This window comes from Lissotriton vulgaris, chromosome 1_2 (assembly GCF_964263255.1).
Source record: "Lissotriton vulgaris chromosome 1_2, aLisVul1.2, whole genome shotgun sequence".
In the NCBI taxonomy this organism is placed as follows: domain Eukaryota; kingdom Metazoa; phylum Chordata; class Amphibia; order Caudata; family Salamandridae; genus Lissotriton; species Lissotriton vulgaris.
Window position 1 is genome coordinate 358,946,692 of NC_141686.1, and position 19,990 is coordinate 358,966,681.

A 19,990-nucleotide genomic window follows, 5' to 3' on the forward strand; every position below is an offset into this window, starting at 1 on the left:
CCCACCCACCCACACACACAGCCACCCACACACACATCCACCCACACAGAGCCACCCACCCACACACAGAGCCACCCACCCACACACAGAGCCACCCACCCACCCACAAACAGATCCACCCACCCACACACAGATCCACCCACCCACACACAGAGCCACCCACCCACACACAGAGCCACCCACCCACACACAGAGCCACCCACCCAAAAACACAGCCACCCACACACACACAGCCACCCACACACACACACAGCCACCCACACACACACACACAGCCACCCACACACACACACACAGCCACCCACACATACACAGAGCCACACACACACACTTAAACACCTCTAGCTAACACAAAGCCTTTCCACTTAGCATACATTTGCACGGACAGTGCACAGCCACAAACTGTCTCATCCTGCAGTAGATCAATGATACATGCCGCATCTGGAGCACCTTTCCATTCAACATGCAGGCACGCAGAATGCAACTGGGGAATTTCAAGTGCAGCAAAGCATTGTACTGTACAGTACTAACGTATCGTCCATGTTGAGTACTAAAACATACACATTCCAGCCATCATCTGGCTACTGTATGCTCCACCAGTGCCCCCTGCTGTAGAATTCAGAACACTGTCCCCAATGAATAGCGTGCACTGCACTAGAGACGAACCCATAGTCACAAGTGTTCACTATTCCGCACAAGCTTTCTTCTGTCAGGTGAGCCCTGACCCCTCCCCCCCCCCCCCCCCCCCACCATACACACATACCCGTCGTGCAGGCACCAACAACAGCATGTCAGTGATGTGCGTGCAGAGCGTCAGAAGCAGTAAGAAAACCCTAGTGACAGGAGTGCACTGCATAAGAGACAACCTCCGTTACCAGTTCACAGCACCAGCACATCAGTGACAGGAGAGCACTGCAATATAAGCAGCACCCAGCTAGGAAAAAAATCAGTATCAATATGAGGAGAGTAACCCTTATACGTCAAGGGAACAGGGTAAAGTAAAGCTCAAACAAAGTAAAGGGAGTTCCCTTGAGTTTGCTGAATTTAGACTGGTCAGTCTATTGTCTAATAGGTGACCCACACACATTCAATCACTCCACAATATGTGTGTCTAAATTTAGGAAAGAAATCAGTCCTGCGCACCAAAATAAAAGTGGCCCACATTAGTGAACTAGAAAGCCCAAAAAAGTGCCCATGTTTACAAACTGGTGCAATTTTAAACTTGTGAAGGCATTATTTTTGCAATGTATGGATTTAAGCTTGCTGCAGGAAATGATTGTTTCCAGGGAGAGATCAACAGTAAAACCAGCCCAGCAGACATAAAACAGGCCCACGAACATCCAAAATATAAAACCTGCCCACACTCTTACTCTTAGACCAGCCTATCAGGCACTGCCTGCCTGCCCGATAGGTCTGTCGGACACTGTCTGTAATAGACACGGTTTATGCCCCGTAACTTCTGGGAAGTCAGGTCACAACCCTGCAGAAATTCTAATGTCTGCAAGGGTGATGAGAGCGCGGTAAATCCTATTCTAAAACTAAGCCTGTTTCTACGTGAGTTTTCCAAAGCTGCATTCTAATATTGCCGAGCAGTTTCTGATTACACTAGGGCAGTTTAATGACATTTATAGGAAATTATATCGAAGTTTAAAGGGCTATGCTCTCAATAGAGTTGATGAAAATCACTACTGTGGCTTAAAGAGTTGAAATAAAACGACATTTTGAAACCCGAGGAATAGAGAGGGAGAATAACGTGTGATTTATTATTAGAAAGAGGCCGGAATGCTTTCTTTGCCCATATCTAGAACCGATTACCGGTAAGCATCTTGCGCACATAAGTGCCAGAGGGATGTTCTGGGCCGACAAATGCCGGATGTACTTTTTTAATCAACGGGGAGGGGCTGTCTGCTCTGGACTCAGTTGGGGCGATGGCGAAGCGCTGCAAATACCGGCGCGTTTCCTTTCTGCGGAGGCAGCTACCCTGCTGACCGCGGTGGCACCGCCTCGCCTTCCGTGCGGGAAACCGTCTTATCTTTCCCAGCTGGTCTTTCATCCCCTTGAAGTGTAAATCCGCGCCCGGCGGACGGCCGACTAATGAACGCCGGGAGCGGGATCAGAGCCCGGTTACTGCTCGCCCCCGGAACCGGGCCCGAGAGGACGCGCGCCTCGGCGCTCCGGAGGGACGCGCAGAGACGCGGGCGTCTGAAGGAACGGGCGTCATCCCACCCAAGGCCTTGATGCAACGCGAGAATCGGCAGTAATTGATAAAATACATACTCGCATTTCCCAAATGGCCATCAAAAGAACATCTGAGCAACATGAAAGTGATTCGTAACACCATCTAAAAACTAGTACGTCACACTTTTTAGGGTTCGATTCCGAGCCAGGCGGGTAATTGGCGTGCATACGTACATGTAGCAGACTTCTGCAGGTACACAACAAATGACACCGTGTCTTTTTTCTACAGGCAATTAATTTTTCTAATGCAGAATACCCTTTACCTCATCAACTGGAAATCCTGCTTACTACAAAATAAGCGGGAGGGGGGCGGGAAACAGACGCTCTGAAATGCACACACGAGCGGGAGGGGGCGGGAAACACACACACGGACAGCAAAAATACACGGAGAGCGGGAGGGGGCGGGAAACAAACAGGGGGCGGGAAACACACACACGGACAGCGAAAATACACGGAGAGCGGGAGGGGGGCGGGAAACAGACAGGGGGAAGAAGGCACGGAGGGAAACAGCCACGATCTTACCTTCACTGCGAAGGATCGAAAATGGCGGACACAAGCTCCGAGATTTTTTCCGATTTGGGGGCGTGGTTTTGATGTTCTGAGTGACGGACAACGTCACTGTCTAAAGAACATCAAAAATTACGCCCCCAAATCCGAAAAGGACGGAGCTTGTTTGGAGTGACGCATCTCTCCTCCAATGGCTGGCCTCCGTTTAGGAAGCCAGCCAATGAAGGAGAGAGGGGGCACGGAGGCGGGACCTTCGCCGCTACTCAAACTCATTAAATCTCCGGCCTAAGACTGCGCAAGCGCAGCCTTTTAGGCCTTCGACCTAAAAACAAGCAGTGGCAAAGGCCATCATTTTGGCTTTTGTGTAGCGAACAGGATTGCTAACGCAGATCAAACACTGCACACGTTTCTCACGCGTAGGACATGTGTGGCATGGGCAGTAGCATAGGTATGTGTGGCATGGGCAGTAGCATAGGCATGGGTGGCATGGGCAGTAGCATAGACATGGGTGGCATGTGGCAGTAGCATAGGCATGGGTGGCATGGGTAGTAGCATAGGCATGGGCCGCATGGGCAGTAGCATAGGTATGTGTGGGATGGGCAGAAGCATAGGCACAGGTGGCATGGGAAGTAGCATAAGTATTTGTGGGATGGGCAGTAGCATAGGCACAGGTGGCATGGCAGTAGCATAGGTATGTGTGGGATGGGCAGTAGCATAGGTATACGTGCCATTGGCAGTAGCATAGGTATGTGCGGGATGGGCAGTAGCATAGGCATGTGTGTGATGGGCTGTAGCATACGCATGTGTGCCATGGGCAGTAGCATAGGCACGGGTGGCACGGGCAGTAGCATAGGTATGTGTGTGATGGGCAGCAGCCTAGGCAAGGGTGGCATGGGCAGTAGCATAGGCACGTGCCATGGGCAGTAGCATAGACACAGGTGGCATGGGCAGGAGCATAGGCACGGGTTGCATGGGCAGGAGCATAGGTATGTGTGGGATGGGCAGTAGCATAGACACGTGCTATGAGCAGTAGCATAGGCACGTGCCATGGGCAGTAGCATAGGCACTGGTGGCACGGGCAGTAGCATAGGCACTGGTGGCATGGGCAGTAGCATAGGTATGTGTGTGATGGGCAGCAGCATAGGCAAGGGTGGCATGGGCAGCAGCATAGGCACTGGTGGCATGGGCAGTAGCATAGGCACTGGTGGCATGGGCAGTAGCATAGGCATGGGTGGCATGGGCAGGTGCATAGGCACAGGTGGTTTCCAAGCTCCCCTCGCACGCAGATTAGTTACAGTGTAGGCAGAAGAACTATGAGTCCTTAAAACAGAACAGGTGCAGCCGGGGCACTGGCTGTGCAAGCTTCTTTATAACCGAGCAGGAAGGACTACGGCAACTTCCCAAACTCCCCTTACTCAAACATACGACATGCACAAGCAGAGGCACACAGGTGCTTCTGGCACTCACAAAGAACACTTATTTTTGGTTGTTCCCTGCAAGAATGTAGCTTGTCTTTATGCGGGCCAAACATTTGCAATGCAAGAAGCCTCACTTCAGAAAACAAGCATTTGCAATGCAATAGGTCTCGCATTAGGAAAGTTTGAGCTATTGGTATTGTAAATGACAATTTTTTTATTTATGTGTTGGTTTTGAAAATAGCGAAATTAATAGCTTTGTCATTTACAATGCCTATAGCTATAAATTTCGCAAATGTGACACCTATAGCATTTGTAATGCAATATGTGTTGTATTTACGTGACTTAAATGTATTGATATTACTAATAACAATGGCTTTTATTTTAAAAAAAAATAAGTAATACTTAAATAAAAGTTATTGTAATTTATAACGGCAATAGCTTAAACTTTTGTAAATAACTTTTGTGAAGATTATGTTCAGTGTATTTTATTGTGACGAAAATCCAAGAACAGAAGTGAAATATTAACATCTTTTTGCGATATTTGTAATAAAGCTTGAAACATTGAGAGAACATATTTGAACCAGTTGTTGAATAGTTGCACAGATTGATGCTGTGGTGGCGACAAGTGATGCTGTGGCGTTCAGTGATGCTGTGGTGCCCCTGAGTGATGCTGTGGTGGTGCTGAGTGATGCTGTGGTGATGCAACAGATAGATAGAGTGAGTGTGAAGGATAGAGTGAGTGCGATAGATAGAGTGAGGGCGATAGATAGAGTGGGGGTGATAGATAGATAGATAGATAGATAGATAGATAGATAGATAGATAGAGGGAGGGCGATAGATAGATAGTGTTAGACGGGGACCTGGAGGGTCGGCCGAGGACAAGAGGAGAGGCCTCCGGTGAGGGCCGTCTCCAGCGATCGTACAGACAAGTAACTTCCCCCCCACAGATGGACACCACACAAGGATAAGGTCAACACTCTTTATATACGGTTCTTGCAGCAAGGATATCAACGATACAGTGAGAACGGGACACGAGGGTCCTCTCAATTCTAGTCTCTGGAAGGGAAAGGGGGTAGCGGGACAGTCTTGGTACCGGTCTGGTACTGAGGTGGTACGATGAATAGCTCACAATCCTCGAGCTCGAAGTTCTGGAAGGTCGGGCCGCGGCAGCGCCAGCAGGCTCGGATGATAAGTCTCACTTGAGAAGGGCCGCAGCAGCGCCAGCCGGCAAAGGCGATGGTGCACACAAGGATGGGCCGCGGCAGCGCCAGCAGGTCCCGACGAGGATGTAGGTTGCAGAGGGCCGTGGCAGCGCCAGCAGGTCCCGACGAGGATGTAGGTTGCAGAGGGCCGCGGCAGCGCCAGCAGGTCCCGACGAGGATGTAGGTTGCAGAGGGCCGCGGCAGCGCCAGCAGGTCCCGACGAGGATGTAGGTTGCAGAAGGCCGCGGCAGCGCCAGCAGGCAGGACGATGATTCACAAGGCAGGCTGCGGCAGCGCCAGCAGTCCGTCAAGGATGAGTTCTTCAAGGTGTCTCTCGACTCCAGGATACAACTGCCTTCCTGCTCTGGAGCTGCCCCAGTTATAGGTCTGGCCTCCTTTGATGTCCGGACCCTCGCTCTTGGAGTTCGGGAGGTCCGGGATGAGGGAGTCCAGACACCCAGCAGGGGGGTGGAGCCAGCGCCCGGGGAGGCTGGGGGTGATCGGCACCTGGCGGGGGAGAGCCATCGACACTCCTTTCTCCCATTGACCTGCCAGTGGTCTCTTCACCTCCTGGGTGGATGGTGGTGCCTCGATGTCAAGGCCTGGCCAGGCCCAGGGTTGGGGTCGAGCTGAGGCCACGCGGCCTCGTGGTGCAGTGTCCAAGATGGCGGCTGGGCCGGGGCAAGGCTGCCGGTGGTGGCCCGGGCCGGCCGATGTCGGGGTGTTCGGGAGCAGGCGTCCCGTTGGGGACGGGTTGCGGGTTGCTTCTGTGGGTTGCCGGGGTGGTTCTTCTGGTGACACCGGGCGAGCCGGTGTCAGAGTCTTGTGATGCGGGGAGGAAGCGGCCCCTTCACGAGGCCTGTCCAACAGATAGAATGATGGCGATAGAGTGAGGGCGATAGACAGATAGAGAGAGTGAGGGCGATAGAGTGAGGGCGATAGATAGATAGATAGAGTGAGGGCGATAGATAGATAGACAGAGTGAGGGCGATAGATAGATAGAGGGCAATAGATAGAGTGAGGGCGATAGAGTGAGGGTGATAGACGAAGTGAGGGCGATAGACAGATAGAGTGAGGGCAATAGATAGAGTAATTATGTGGCGTGTTATTATGTGGCACTGAGTGGCATTTGGAGTGTATGTTGCATTGAGTGCAGTGTAATTATGTGGCATGTAATTATGTGGCACTGAGTGGTATTTAGTGTATGTTGCGTTGAGCGCAGTGTAAGTATGTTGCATATAATAATGTGGCACTGACTGGAATTGTGTGAGTGTATGTTGTAGTCAGTAGAGTGTAATTGTGTGGCGTGTAAATATGTGGCACTGAGTGGTATTGTTTGGCGTGTATGTTGCATTGAGTGCAGTGTAATTATGTAGCATATAATTATGTGGCACTGAGTGGTATTGTGTGGAGTGTGTGTTGCATTCAGTAGAGTGTAATTATGTGGCATGTAATTATGTGGCACTGAGTGGTATTTGGAGTGTATGTTCCATTGAGTGCAGTGTAATTATGTGGCACTGAGTGGTATTTGGAGTGCATGTTGCATTGAGTGCAGTGTAATTATGTGGCGTGTAAGTATGTGGCACTGAGTGGTATTTGGAGCGTATGTTGCATTGAGTGCAGTGTAATAATGTGGCGTGTAACTATGTGGAACTGAGTGGTATTTGGAGTGTATGTTTCATTGAGTAGAGTGCAATTAGGTTGCGTGTAATTATGTGGCACTGAGTGGTATTATGAGGTGTGTATGTTGTATTCAGTAGAGTTTAATTGTGTGGCTTGTAATTATGTGGCACTGAGTGGTATTTTGTCGAGTGTGTTGCATTCCGTCAAGTGTAATTATGTGGTGTGTAATTATGTGGCACTGAGTGGTATTTGGAGTGTATGTTGCATTGAGTGCAGTGTAATTATGTGGCATTTAACTATGTGGCACTGAGTGGTATTTGGAGTGTATGTTGCATTAGTGCAGTGTAATTATATGGCACTGAGTGGTATTTGGAGTGTATAATGCATTGAGTGCAGTGTAATTATGTGGCATATATTTATGTGCCACTGAGTGGTATTTGGATTGTATGTTGCATTGAGTGCAGTGTAATTATGTGGCATGTAATTATGTGGCGTGTAATTATGTAGCACAGAGTGGTATTTGGAGTGCATGTTGCATTGAGTGCACTGTAATTATGTGGCGTGTAATTATGTGGCATTGAGTGGTATTTGGAGTGTATGTTGCGTTGAGTGCAGTGTAATTATGTAGCTTATAACTATGTGGCACTGAGTGGTATTGTCTGGAGTGTATGTTTGCTTTGAGTGCAGCGTCATTATGTGGCATGTAACTATGTGGCACTGAGTGGTATTTGGAGTGTATGTTGCATTGAGTAGATTGTAATTATGTTGCATGTAATTATGTGGCACTGAGTGGTATTATGAGGAGTGCATGTTGTATTCAGTAGAGTGTAATTGTGTGGCTTGTAATCATGTGGCACTCAGTGGGATTTGGAGAGTATGTTGCATTGAGTGCAGTGTAATTATGTAGCATATCATTATGTGGCACTGAGTGGTATTGTGTGGAGTGTTTGAGGTATTCAGTAGAGTGTAATTATGTGGCGTGTAATTATGTGGCACTGAGTGGTATTGTTTGGAGTGTATGTTGCATTGAGTGTAGTGTAATTATGTAACATAATTATGTGGCACTGAGTGGTATTGTGTGGAGTGTGTCTTGCATTCAGTAAAAACGTAAAACGTAAACGTGGTTGCTTATATAGCGCACGTATCACCCCAAAGGGGTCTCGCGGCACTTGCTTTGGGAACCCGTCCTGGTATTCCCCTGTGAAATAACCCCGACAGGGTATCCACAAGGTGAAAGCCAGGCATCCCGCCGCGAGGGGCCGTAGTGGAGATTAAGCAAGCTATTGCCCAGAGTCGCAGAGTGTGAACCCGTGAGTCAAGTAGGCACCGGAGCGAGAATTATCGAGTCCGTAGAATTTTTGAGCCCAAGGCCCGCCGAGGCGGGGAATTGAACCCTGGTCCAGGACCGATCTCAGCTTCCGGGTCTGCCGCCTCTAACCCCTGAGCCACACTTCTCCACAGTAGAGTGTAATTATGTGGCACTGAGTGGTATTAGGAGTGTATGTTGCATTGAGTGCAGTGTAATTATGTAGCATATAATTATGTGGCACTGAGTTGTATTGTGTTTTGCTATGCTATGCTTTGTTATGCTATGCTATGCTTTGGTATGCTATGCTATGTTTTGTTATGCTATGCAAAGTTTTGTTGTGTTATATTATGCTATGCTTTATTTTGCTATGCTATGTTTTGCTATGCTATGTTTTGTTATGCTATGTTTTGTTATGCTATGCTATTGTTATGCTATGTTTTGTTATGCTATGCTAAGCTTTGTTTTGTTATGCTGTGTTTTGTAAAGCTATGCTATGTTTTGTTGTGCTTTGCTATGTTTTGTTATGCTATTTGTTGTTGTGTTTTGTTATGCTATGTTTTGTTATGTTATGTTATGCTATGTTTTGTTATGTTATGCTATGGTTTGTTTTGCTATCCTATCCTTTGTTTTGTTATGCTATGCTATGTTTTGTTATGCTATGTTTTGTTGTGTTTTGCTATGCTATGCTTTGTTATGCTATGCTATGTTTTGTTATGCTATGCAATGTTTTGTTGTGTTTTATTATCCTATGCTTTGTTTTGCTATGCTATGTTTTGTTATGCTATGTTTTGTTATGCTATGCTATGTTTTGTTATGCTATGCTAAGCTTTGTTATGCTATGCGATGTTGTTTTGTTATGCTATGTTTTGTTGTGTTTTGTTATGCTAAGTTATGTTATGTTTTGATATGCTTTGTTATGCTATGTTTTGTTATGTATGCTGTGTTTTGTTATACTATGCTTTGTGTTCTGCTATGTTTTGTTATGCAATGCTTTGTTTTGTTATGCTATGTTTTATCTTATGATATGTTTTGTGTATTGTTATGCTATGTTTTGTTATGCTATGTTTTGTTGTGTTTTGTTATGCTATGTTTTGTTGTGTTTTGTTATGCTATGCTTTGTAGTGTTTTGCTATGCTATTTCTTGTTTTGTTATGCTAGGTTTGGTTTTGCTATCCTATACTTTGTTTTGTTATGCTATGCTATGTTTTGCTATGCTATGCTATGTTTTGCTATGCTATGCTATGTTTTGCTATGCTATGTTTTGTTATGCTATGCTGGTGAGGGTGTGTGGGGGTGAGTGAGGGTTAGGGGGTGTGAGGGTGAGGGTGTGTGAGGGTCGTGAGGGTGAGTGAGGGTGGGTGGGGGTGTGAGGGTGAGTGGCTGTGTGATGGGGTGTGAAGGTGTGTGAGGGTGGGTGGGGGGGTGAGGGTGGGTGATGGTGTGAGGGTGACAGGGTGTGTCAGGGTGAGGGTAAGGGTGTGTGAGGGTGAGGGGGTGTGAGGGTGAGTGAGGGTGAGAGGGTTTTGAGGGGGGTGAGGGTGTGAGGGTGAGTGAGGGTGTGTGAGGATGAGGGGGTGAGGGTGAGTGATGGTGAGGTGGGGTGACCAGAGACAGACAGAGGCCACTGGAGACAGTCAGAGAGCAGCCTAGACAGGGGAGAGAGAGCGGAGAGAGGGGAGAGAGAGTGGAGAGTGAGAGGGAAGAGAGAGGGACGAGAGAGGGAAGAGAGAGGGAAGAGAGAGGGGAGAGAGAGGGGAGAGTGAGAGTGTAGAGTGAGAGTGGAGAGTGAGAGTGGAGAGTGAGAGGTGAGAGTGGAGAGTGAGAGTGGAGAGTGAGAGTGGAGAGTGAGGGAAGAGAGAGGGAAGAGAGAGGGGAGAGAGAGGGGAGGAGAGAGTGGAGAGTGGAGAGTGAGAGGGGAGAGAGAGTGGAGAGTGAGAAGGGAGAGAGAGCGGAGAGAGGGAAGAGAGAGTGAAGAGTGAGAGGGGAGAGAGCGGAGAGTGAGAGGGAAGAGAGAGCAGAGAGTGAGAGGGGAGAGAGGTCTGACACTGAGATGAGAGCGCAGAGTAAGGGGGGAGGTCTGACACTGAGACGAGAGTAAGAGAGGTCTGACACTGAGACGAGAGTGCAGGGACGGTGACAGCAGAGTGCGCTCTGACTCAGAGGTGACAGGCGGGTGAGTGCGCCGGAGGTCGAGTCTCCGGCGATGGTCGGGGTCCGAGATAAGACAGAGGCCGGGACTCAGCAGTGCCGCGCTCCACTGCTCAGCATCAGATTCACTCCCCCCCCCCCACCTCCCTCTACTCGTGCGCTTCACACAATGGGACATTAACGCAGCGCTAGAATACACTGCAGGAAGGCGCTTGTCCCCACGCAGGCCAGGGAGCGGTGACTCGTGTACTATACAGCGCACTGTGCACGTCACGGGGACACACCACTGAATCACACAGTGAACGCAGGCACACTCCCTCCCGCTCCTGGGAGCCCCCCCCCTTTATTCCTAAGAGTCTAATTAAGTGCTAATATGTACTGATGGGAGGGGGGGACGGCATGGGCTTGTGAATGACATATTTGTGTGTGCCCTACAAGGATTCGGCTTAAACAATAAAGAAATATTTTAAAGAAAGGGGGGTGGAGTACAGTGTGTGAATGGAGTAAAGGACAGATGGGAGAAAGATGGAAATGGAAGAAAAGAAAGTCATACGGGTGAAAACATAAAGGTGAGGCAGGGAAAGGGAAAAAAAGAGGAGGTTTTGTGCCAGAGCGAGGAGAAAACGTGGTAAGAGAAAAATGAGAAAACAAAGACAGTCTGTTGAAGGAATAGACAGGGATGTCAAGAGAAATAAGACAAATGAAAGAGGTAGCAGACAGAAATGTGAAGAGTGAGAGGAAGGAGAAAACAATACCAGGGCGGGATGACGAACAAAATAGGGATACGAGGTTGGGGATTAGGGAAAAGAAAAAAAACGCAAGCAAAGGCACAAGAGAAAGAACGAAAGAGGAGACAGGGTGAAAGAGGGAAATCACGCCCGTGAGATAAAAAAAAAGAGAACACATCAACTGTGACAAGCTCTTGGCATTGCTGTGGGGAGGGGGAAGGAGAAATGCGAGTCACGGCTGCCAGGCTGTGAAGTGTGAAGCAGTGGGCGGGGAAGCAGATCCCTTTGAAGCTGCTGGGCAGAAATGCGAGTCACGGCTGTGATGTGTGAACCAGTCGGCGGGGAGGCAGGAGCAAATGGTAAGGGGAGCCTTTGAAGAGCAACGCAGGGGGATAGAAGCGCGGTCACGAGCACGTGCACTTCTACAAATCCGCATTGTGAAGTCAGCTTTGTGGTTTGACTGCAATAGGTCTCTCTGCGAGACCTAAAAACAGGCAGTGTTGTGAGGGTGCAGTACCACAGACTGTCACTAGGTGTCCTAAGGGATCTTTTTGACCGCATATAGTACTTCACCTGCAACCTGGCCGAGGAAAGGATATGGCGCAGCGGTGGAAACTGAGGATCCCGAATCAAGTCTGCCGTCAGCTGGATTCTTTAATTCCCCCCATGAGCAAGTGCGCTATATAAATAAAAGCAACATTTTTTAAATATCATAAAAGCAGTGTTGTGAGGAAAACATCAACGGCCTCAGAGGGGTGCCGGGGTCTGGAGTAGTGCTGTGGGAGGAGTCAGGGGGAGGCACTGGGACCCCACTGCAAGCAAATTAAGCAAAAGGAAGTTTAATTGCACAAGTAAACAGAACACTTAAGGAGCAAAGACACAGCCCAATCAAAAAAAGAGTTCTGTCTAAGTATAAATAACCTGAACAGTAAGAACATGTGAAAGAGTGCCAGTCCTCATGGGAGGATACAACATTCTAAAAGCAGGGACTATTAAGTGTATTCACCAATGAAAAGACAGCATTTCTAAAGGACAGCAATAGTCACCAGTGAAGAAGATGGGCGTTTTTTCAATCCCTTACCCTAGATACTGCCTGTCTCGAAGAGACAGCTAAAGCGCTGCCTAGGCGAGCCCTAAAAACAGGATGAAGTATCCTCTGCTGTAATTATAAACATATTACAAGTCACCAAGGGCTTCCCTTGTGCAACAGATGAATGAGGCTGAAGGGCAAGTGGTTTTGCAAGATAATGGAACTCGGAGGTCACTTGAGTTATGAGACATGGATAGTACATGTCTTTATTTTCACTAAACAGATTACATTACTACAAGTTTGAAATTTCTTGCAAACACATTTAATCAGTTTGATGTACTTCGGTGTCAGTTGGTTTTGGCTCCCCTGCTTTCAACTCTACCGGTACAATATATACAGATTATCAGGTAGGGGTTGTGACAAGCTGTCTTCCATTTAATTATTTAAACAAATTTTAAGTGTTTTGCCATCCACCCTGTCGTCTGCTGTTAATGCTGGGTACGGGCGTAATTCAGATGAGACAGGTGTTTGTCAGGGCTCCAACTATGATTCAAACTTCTGCTCAAAACCACCCCAGAAAGAGTATCATTTTCACCCCAGCGACTGATGTGTTTGTGTTTCTGGGACTTTTCACAATCTGGGTACCTTTGTCTTACTAGAGAGGGTGAGGGATGTGGCGGACGCGGGTTTAAAGACGAGCGGTTGAATCCGCATCGGAAAAACATATCCAATCCCTCCAATCTAACTCCTCAGCTGACACCCGTACAACAAATCGTATAAACTAAAGATACAAACCAAGATCAGACTGCAATAAACAATAGCGTCACTCTGATTGAATGCTGGATGCATCACAACATTGCGGCAGACACTTATTGACTGTAACTCATGCCACGCTTAGGAGGTGAGAGAGGAGTGTGTCAGTCCATCGTTCAGGAGGAAGAGAAGCTTGTACTTTTAGGAGTCGGCCTCATAGCCAAGATGCACATGAAGACCTGGGGATGCTTTTTTAAATGTGGTGCATTTTCCTTGTTAGTGCCTGGTGCAGCTTTTAAAAGGTGTGCCAGGTGCAACCCGGGAAAGTGCCCCTTCTTATGTTCAATGCGCTGCTCCCCCGGGGCAGCTGCAAACTCTGCCCTGGGGGCTGCGCGTTCAAGTGAAATACAGCGCAGCTTTGAAGCAGCCCCCCGTGTTTCACTGGACAGGCAGCAACCCACCTACACTTTTAAGAAGGGAAAGAGACCACCTGGGTGCAGTGAGTGACTGCATCTGCCTGCAAAGGGATGTCTCGGGGGTCCATAAAACCCCCCTTTCCACCCTCCAGAGGGCTTCTCTCTGAAGGTGCACCACCTTTTAGGTGGCGTACTGTCATAGCGCCTCCAGACACCTTCTTTGCCTCCGCGCCCGTGTCTATAATCATATGCGGGCTCAGAGCCAAAGAGATTCCCTCATTTGCAAGAAGCCACGCCCCCATGCAAATGAGGGAACATCCTCTGGTGATTGCACTGGCGCTATATGTGCGTCAGCGCTATCTGTATTACAGAAAGGGCCGCACAAACTTCTGAGGCCATTCCTGTGATGCCAACGTGCCACAAGAGCGCACAAAGCCGGCGCGCATGCCCGTTGAGCCCCCAGGGCACTTTTCATAATACAAGAAAAACAACACAGGGTGGAGGCTCTGACCCAGTAAGGCTAAGCCAAATGCAACAAGAGAACAACACAATTGCCAATAATGGACTTTCCCCTCTATTTTTTGTTCTGACCTTTATGAATAAAACATACCGGCCCGTTTTATTGATTACGTCACTGGTTTATTTATTCATTTACTTCACTAGTGGAACTTTTTCATTTTTTAGGCATCTCACGATTTTTTTGTGCATGTCTATACAGATACAAAACAATACAATTCTTGAGAAAATTTTCACATTGTACAAAATCTTTACAAAATTACAACACATCCTCCCCACACTTTGGCCAATGCAATCATACCTCACTGATACAAACTTTTCATAATACGGCACCTGCACGGATACACTTATGGGAGTTGTGTAAAGAGTTCCTTTTACCTTCATTCTTGCTCATCAAGTTAGACTTGTATGTTCCAGTTGTGCAGAGTATTGGGGCTTTATGCAGTCAGTCAGCAGATTTCACACTCATGCAGACAGTTCATTGAAATGTAAATGTTGTAATTGTTTTTTGGTTTGAATTCATTTTAGGCTATGGGATGATGACCAATATAATTTCGGTCGTCATTAAAGAGGAGGAAGAGGAGGAGAGCCATCCCACTACCTATCCGAGGCCAGAGGAAACACAAAACGTCAGTTGTGCTCCAGGTAAGAAATGATGCTTTCCTACATAGAATCACGTGAAGGCTGATGTCTCCAGCTGGGATTACAGTGACACATGCCTCCAGTAAGTGTCTACCTATCCTCACTTCTGGTATTAGGGGAAGACGTGCATCAACCGAGCACCTGGCCAGCTACACTTACGGGGTCGTATTATGGAAAGTGCCCCAGGGGCACAATGAACATGGTTGCCCACTTTACGTGCCCTGGGGCACATTGGTATTACTGAAGGGGCCACAGACGCTTGCGCTGCCCTTTTTGTAATACAGATAGTGCTTGCGCCAATATAGTGCCAATGCTATCACCAGAGTGTGTTCTCTCATTTGCATGGGACGCGGGCGCACAGGCAAAGAAGCTGTCAGGAGGTGTGCTGACAGTGCGCCTCCTGAGAGCAGTCCTCTGGAGGGGGGAATGGGCGCCATGGACTCCTAGGGGTCCCCTTGTTGGCCGGTGCAGTCACTCACTGCACCTACCTGCAAGGGGATCTCTGTCTACTTTTAAAAGTGCAGACTTGGGTCTGTCACATGCCCAACATGGGTCTGACTCAGAACTGACATGGGCCTGTCTCATATCTGACATTCTGTTGCAAATCTGACATGGGTCTCTCACATGACTGTCATGGATCTGTCACATGTCTGTCTCACTTGGGAGTGTCATATAACTGACCCTCGTGTGATTGTCACATGATGCCTTGACATTCGTCTATCACATGTCTGTCACAGTTATCATATTACTGTCCAACATGAGTGTGTCATACCACTGCCTAATGTTGTACATCTGTCACCTCCTGCACTGACTCCTCCCCCCTTCACCCCAAACACAGCAGCACAGCAAGATCCAGACCCCAGGACACTTGGTACACGAACACTCAGACAGATGAATCACCACTGCAAACAACTGGAGAGCAAACGGAGAACGAGCCAGGACAATGCAGACAGGAGCACCGTCCAAATCCACCTACAGACAAGTCCACCAAAGGAACTAGAAGACCAAACGTGCCGCTCCGGTGGATCGCATCAATACCAGCACCAACAGAAGCAAAGAAATGTTCACCGTTGTGAAGGATTTGACCTCACAGGCGGCTGCCTTCAACTCAATCACCTCTTCGCAGGACCTCTGCAACACTCGTTCAGTTCTTCAGCAACAAAATCACCACTATCTACAGCAACTTTAACCCTCAAATGGACCAGACAGACCTCTCCAAAGGCCTCCTGATCTTATCCAAATAACTTCTGCTCGCCATCACCCCATAAGAACTGCTCCCACCGTGAAGTCAATCAACTCAGGAGCCCCATCAGAGCCCGGCCCCCACCACACCATCTCCAGAGTACTGCAATCCATCAGCACCATGCTCACACTCATTCTGAATGCTTCCCCCTCTTCCACGACCTTCCCAGATGCTTGGAAATAGGCACTTGTCCTCCCACTGTTGATGGAACCCCCCCACTGCCCGTCAATGCTTACCAACTGAAGACCAATCTCTCTGCTACCGTTCCCGTCCAAGATCTTAGAGAAAATCATCAACAAACTCTCCACTGAATACCTCAATGACTACAAACTTCTCAACATCACTCAGTCTAATTTCAGACCCAACAACAGCACAAAAACTGCCATCATCGCTGCCACAGATGACATCCGTATGACTCTGGATGGAGGAGACATGGTGGCCTCATTCTCCTGGTACACTCTGCAGCATTTGGCACAGTCTCCTACCCCATCCTCATCCAAAGCCTGCACAACATTGAAATCTAAGGACACACAATCTGATGGATCTGCTCTTTCCTGCTTGGATGGACCCAGGCAATTAGCCTGACACCACACACCTCGGATGCCGGTGACCTCATCTGCAAAGTTCTGCGACGATCCTCCCTGAGCCTGACCCTCTGCAACACAGAAAGGATCTCTTTAGCCAGCATCATCCACTCTCCCAACATCCTCTCCTATGCCAACGACACACAGCTCATGACCTCCCCCACAGACCAGAATGCTTGAAATCACCCACTGGATGAAGTCCAGTTGTCTAAAGCTGACAAGACTGAAATCATGATCTTTGAGAAGAGCACTTAACCATGGGGCTTTACGTGGTGGGCAATAGTTTTTGGACTGACACTCACCCCCACCATCCACACCAAGAACCTCTGGCTTGTTATCAACAGCAAACTCAACATGACAGCTCAAGTCAATGCCGTCACAACCTCAGGCTTCCATACCCTGAAGATGCTGAAGATGATTTTTGAACGACTCTCAATCAGCACCAGCAAAACCGTCATGCACACCCTGGTGACAAGCAAGCTGAACTACGAGAACATCCTCTATGCCAGGATCAACAAAAAACTCACAGAGGCCTGCAGACTATTCGGAACTCTAAGGCCAGTTACGCTCAAGTTCCCTTGCCGAACTCACATCATTCTTCACCTGAAGGACCCCCTCTTGTTTTCCATACACAAACAAACACAATTCAAACTCCTCACCCACACTTTCAAAGCATTACATAGCACTGGCCCAGCATGCCTCAACAATTGCATCTGCTCAAAGAAACCTTCCAGACACCTCTGCTCGTCCGCACTCCTTGCTCAAATCCCACAGACACGAAAAACCATATCTGTCAGTCACACCTTCTCCTACTTCACTCGAAAAGTGTGGAAGGACCTGTCACTACACATAAGAGCCTCCCCCTCACTTCTTGAATGCAACAATAAGATGAAGACCTGACTTTTCGGGTAGTCCCACTAGTCCATAGGTTTGGCTCGACTCAAACCTGCTCAGGGCCAGGACAGTGCCATCTACAAATCTGCATAACATGACATACCACATGGCTGTCCAACATGTGTCCTTCATTTGGCTAATGTGGGTCTGTCACATGACTGACATAAGTATGTCTCATGAGCGACAAGAGTCTGTTATCTGTCTGACATTACCTGAGTGTCCAACATTTGTGTATCAAAGGAATCCTTGATACTGCCTCTCATTGTAACATACAAAACATTCCTGTAGCAGTACTGCCAACCACTGAGATGTAATATCACACATTGGTGCTCGTTTATGTAAACTGTTTCCCTCTTTTTTACATTTCTTTTCATTCAGCAGCCTTCCAGTCAGAAGAAAGAAGTGTGAACAGGGGCGAGACCAGTACATCCACGGAGTGTAAGACGTTTACTGACAATTTCATCCTAAATCAACAATACGATCTCCAGACAACAGAAAGACGCTTGACCAGCAGTGAGTGGGAGAAGGCATATAGGACTAAGATATTTTTTGCGGCACATCAGAGACCCGACAAAGGGCTGAGACCCTTTCCCTGCACAGACTGTGAAAAACGCTTTACTCTAAAGTCTGATCTCGTAATTCACTGTGGGAAAAGCTATACTAAAAAAGCAAATCTCCTAAATCATCAGAGAACACACACCGGAGTGAGGCCATTTCCCTGCACAGAATGTGGGAAAAGGTTTACTGAAAAGGGATATCTTCTAAGACACCAACAGATACACACTGGAGTGAGGCCCTTCAAGTGCACGGAGTGTGAAAAGAGTTTTAGGTTGAGAACAGCCCTTACACAACACCAAAGAATACACACAGGAGTGCGGCCCTTTACCTGCACCGAGTGTGCAAAATGTTTCACTGATAAATCTGCTCTATTACGGCATCTAAAAATTCACAAAGGGATTAGGCCCTTTCACTGCACAAACTGTGAGAAATGTTTTATTGATAAGACCGCTCTTTTACAACACCAAAGAATTCACACAGGAGTGAGACCTTTTAACTGCACCGAGTGTGATAAGAGTTTTACTCTGAAACCATCCCTCATTCAACACCTACGAATACACAGAGGTGTAAGACCCTTCAAGTGCACTGTCTGTGAAAAGAGTTTCACTCTGAGCACAACTCTAATACAACACCAGAGAACACACACAGGAGAGAGGCCTTTTAATTGTACTGAGTGTGAGAAGAGTTTCACTGCAAAACAATCTCTTTCACGACATCTGAGACTACATGCGGAGAAGAAAGATGGAGTTGGTGTAAGGGAGAGTGCAGCTCCTTAAGGGCACAGATCCTTTAACTATGCTGGCAACATCCCGTTTTCTGCTGACATTCATTGATCTTATGTTATGCACTGACGTACAGCATCGTTGTAGTCCCTTAATTCATTCGGCGACCGATCTTCTGACGTATGACTTCTCCTTCAACAGAGTGAACTATAATTTTGCAAGCGTTACATGTAATCTTGTACTACCCTAGGTGGTCTTTGAACTAACCGGCTCATAAGACGTATTTTTTTTATCTGCTGTGTCTTACTAGGGAATAATTGCATTTAAATCAGTATTTTCCTGCCTCTTGCAGTGCAGGTAAAAAACATTTCTTTCTTTCTTTGTTCAGAATTCTTTTAAAGAATTACAAAATGGGCCCTTTGGCAGTTCCTGATAATCTTGTAATGGAAACAATCGCACCTTGATTTACATTTATATAATTAGCTAAGAAATTAATCAGTTAATAAAGTACATTTCAACCATGTATGTATAATATATTGCAAATATAGAATGCACTGAAAATACTCTCTTCTTTTTTTATTTGTATATATATATATATATATATATATATATATGTATATAATATTTTTGTTGACATTACCAGTAAACATTGAAATTTTTCCACTGGCCCAAATCCACAGCAAATGGATATACATTAGATTTCACTTTTGCCTTGAACCTGACATGCTGTAGAATGTCATGTAAGTATCACAAGTACATTACTAATATCACACGTACATTATAAGTATCACACGCACATTACAAGTATTCAAGTATTTCACATACATTCCAAGTATACAAGTATTTCACGTACATTACAAGTATTACACGTACATATCAAGTGTACAAATATTTCACCTACATTACAAGTATATAAGTACTTCAGCTACATTACAAGTATTACACGTATATTACAGGTATACAGGTACTACATGTATATTTGAAGTATACAAATATTGCACGTACATTACAAGTATACAAGTATTTCACGTACGTTACAAGTATAAAAGTATACTGTGTGCAGAAATCTATCTTATTGATGTAGGAGTCGCCGAGTGATCTTTCCCCTAGCAACGTCCATGGCTCCTGGTCTGCCTAAGGCACAAGCGACACTGTGCACGTAATCCACATTTTCCGGTCATCGGACACGGTTCCTATTAAAATATAGTGGTTGGATGAATCCCCATCACTTCGGAAGAAGAAACTGATAATGGAGGTCATTCAAGGGTATTATTCAAACAGCTGATTTACTGAAGGGAGCTGAGTTCTTGTCCATCAGTTTGCTCAGAACGTGTGGAATGCACATGTCAGAATGTTGGAGTGCAAAATATGGACTCCTGTGTTGCAAGAAATTCTTCTGGCATTAGTGAGTGAACCTTAGTGAGAGTAAAATATGTTTCTATATTTGTAAAGATCTTCA

General features: G+C 47.0%; 1 protein-coding gene across 1 annotated transcript in view; it reads left to right on the plus strand.

Moving 5' to 3' along the window:
* Window positions 1-19,088, plus strand: part of LOC147736840 (uncharacterized) — a 41,342-nt gene extending 22,254 nt beyond the window's left edge. The window contains exons 4-5 of the mRNA XM_086953523.1: window positions 14,417-14,533; window positions 17,630-19,088. Of these exons, the coding sequence (XP_086809649.1) occupies window positions 14,417-14,533; window positions 17,630-18,585 (1,073 nt within the window). The 3' untranslated portion in view covers window positions 18,586-19,088. The remainder of the gene's footprint in view (window positions 1-14,416; window positions 14,534-17,629) is intronic.
* Window positions 19,089-19,990: the final 902 nt, after the last annotated feature.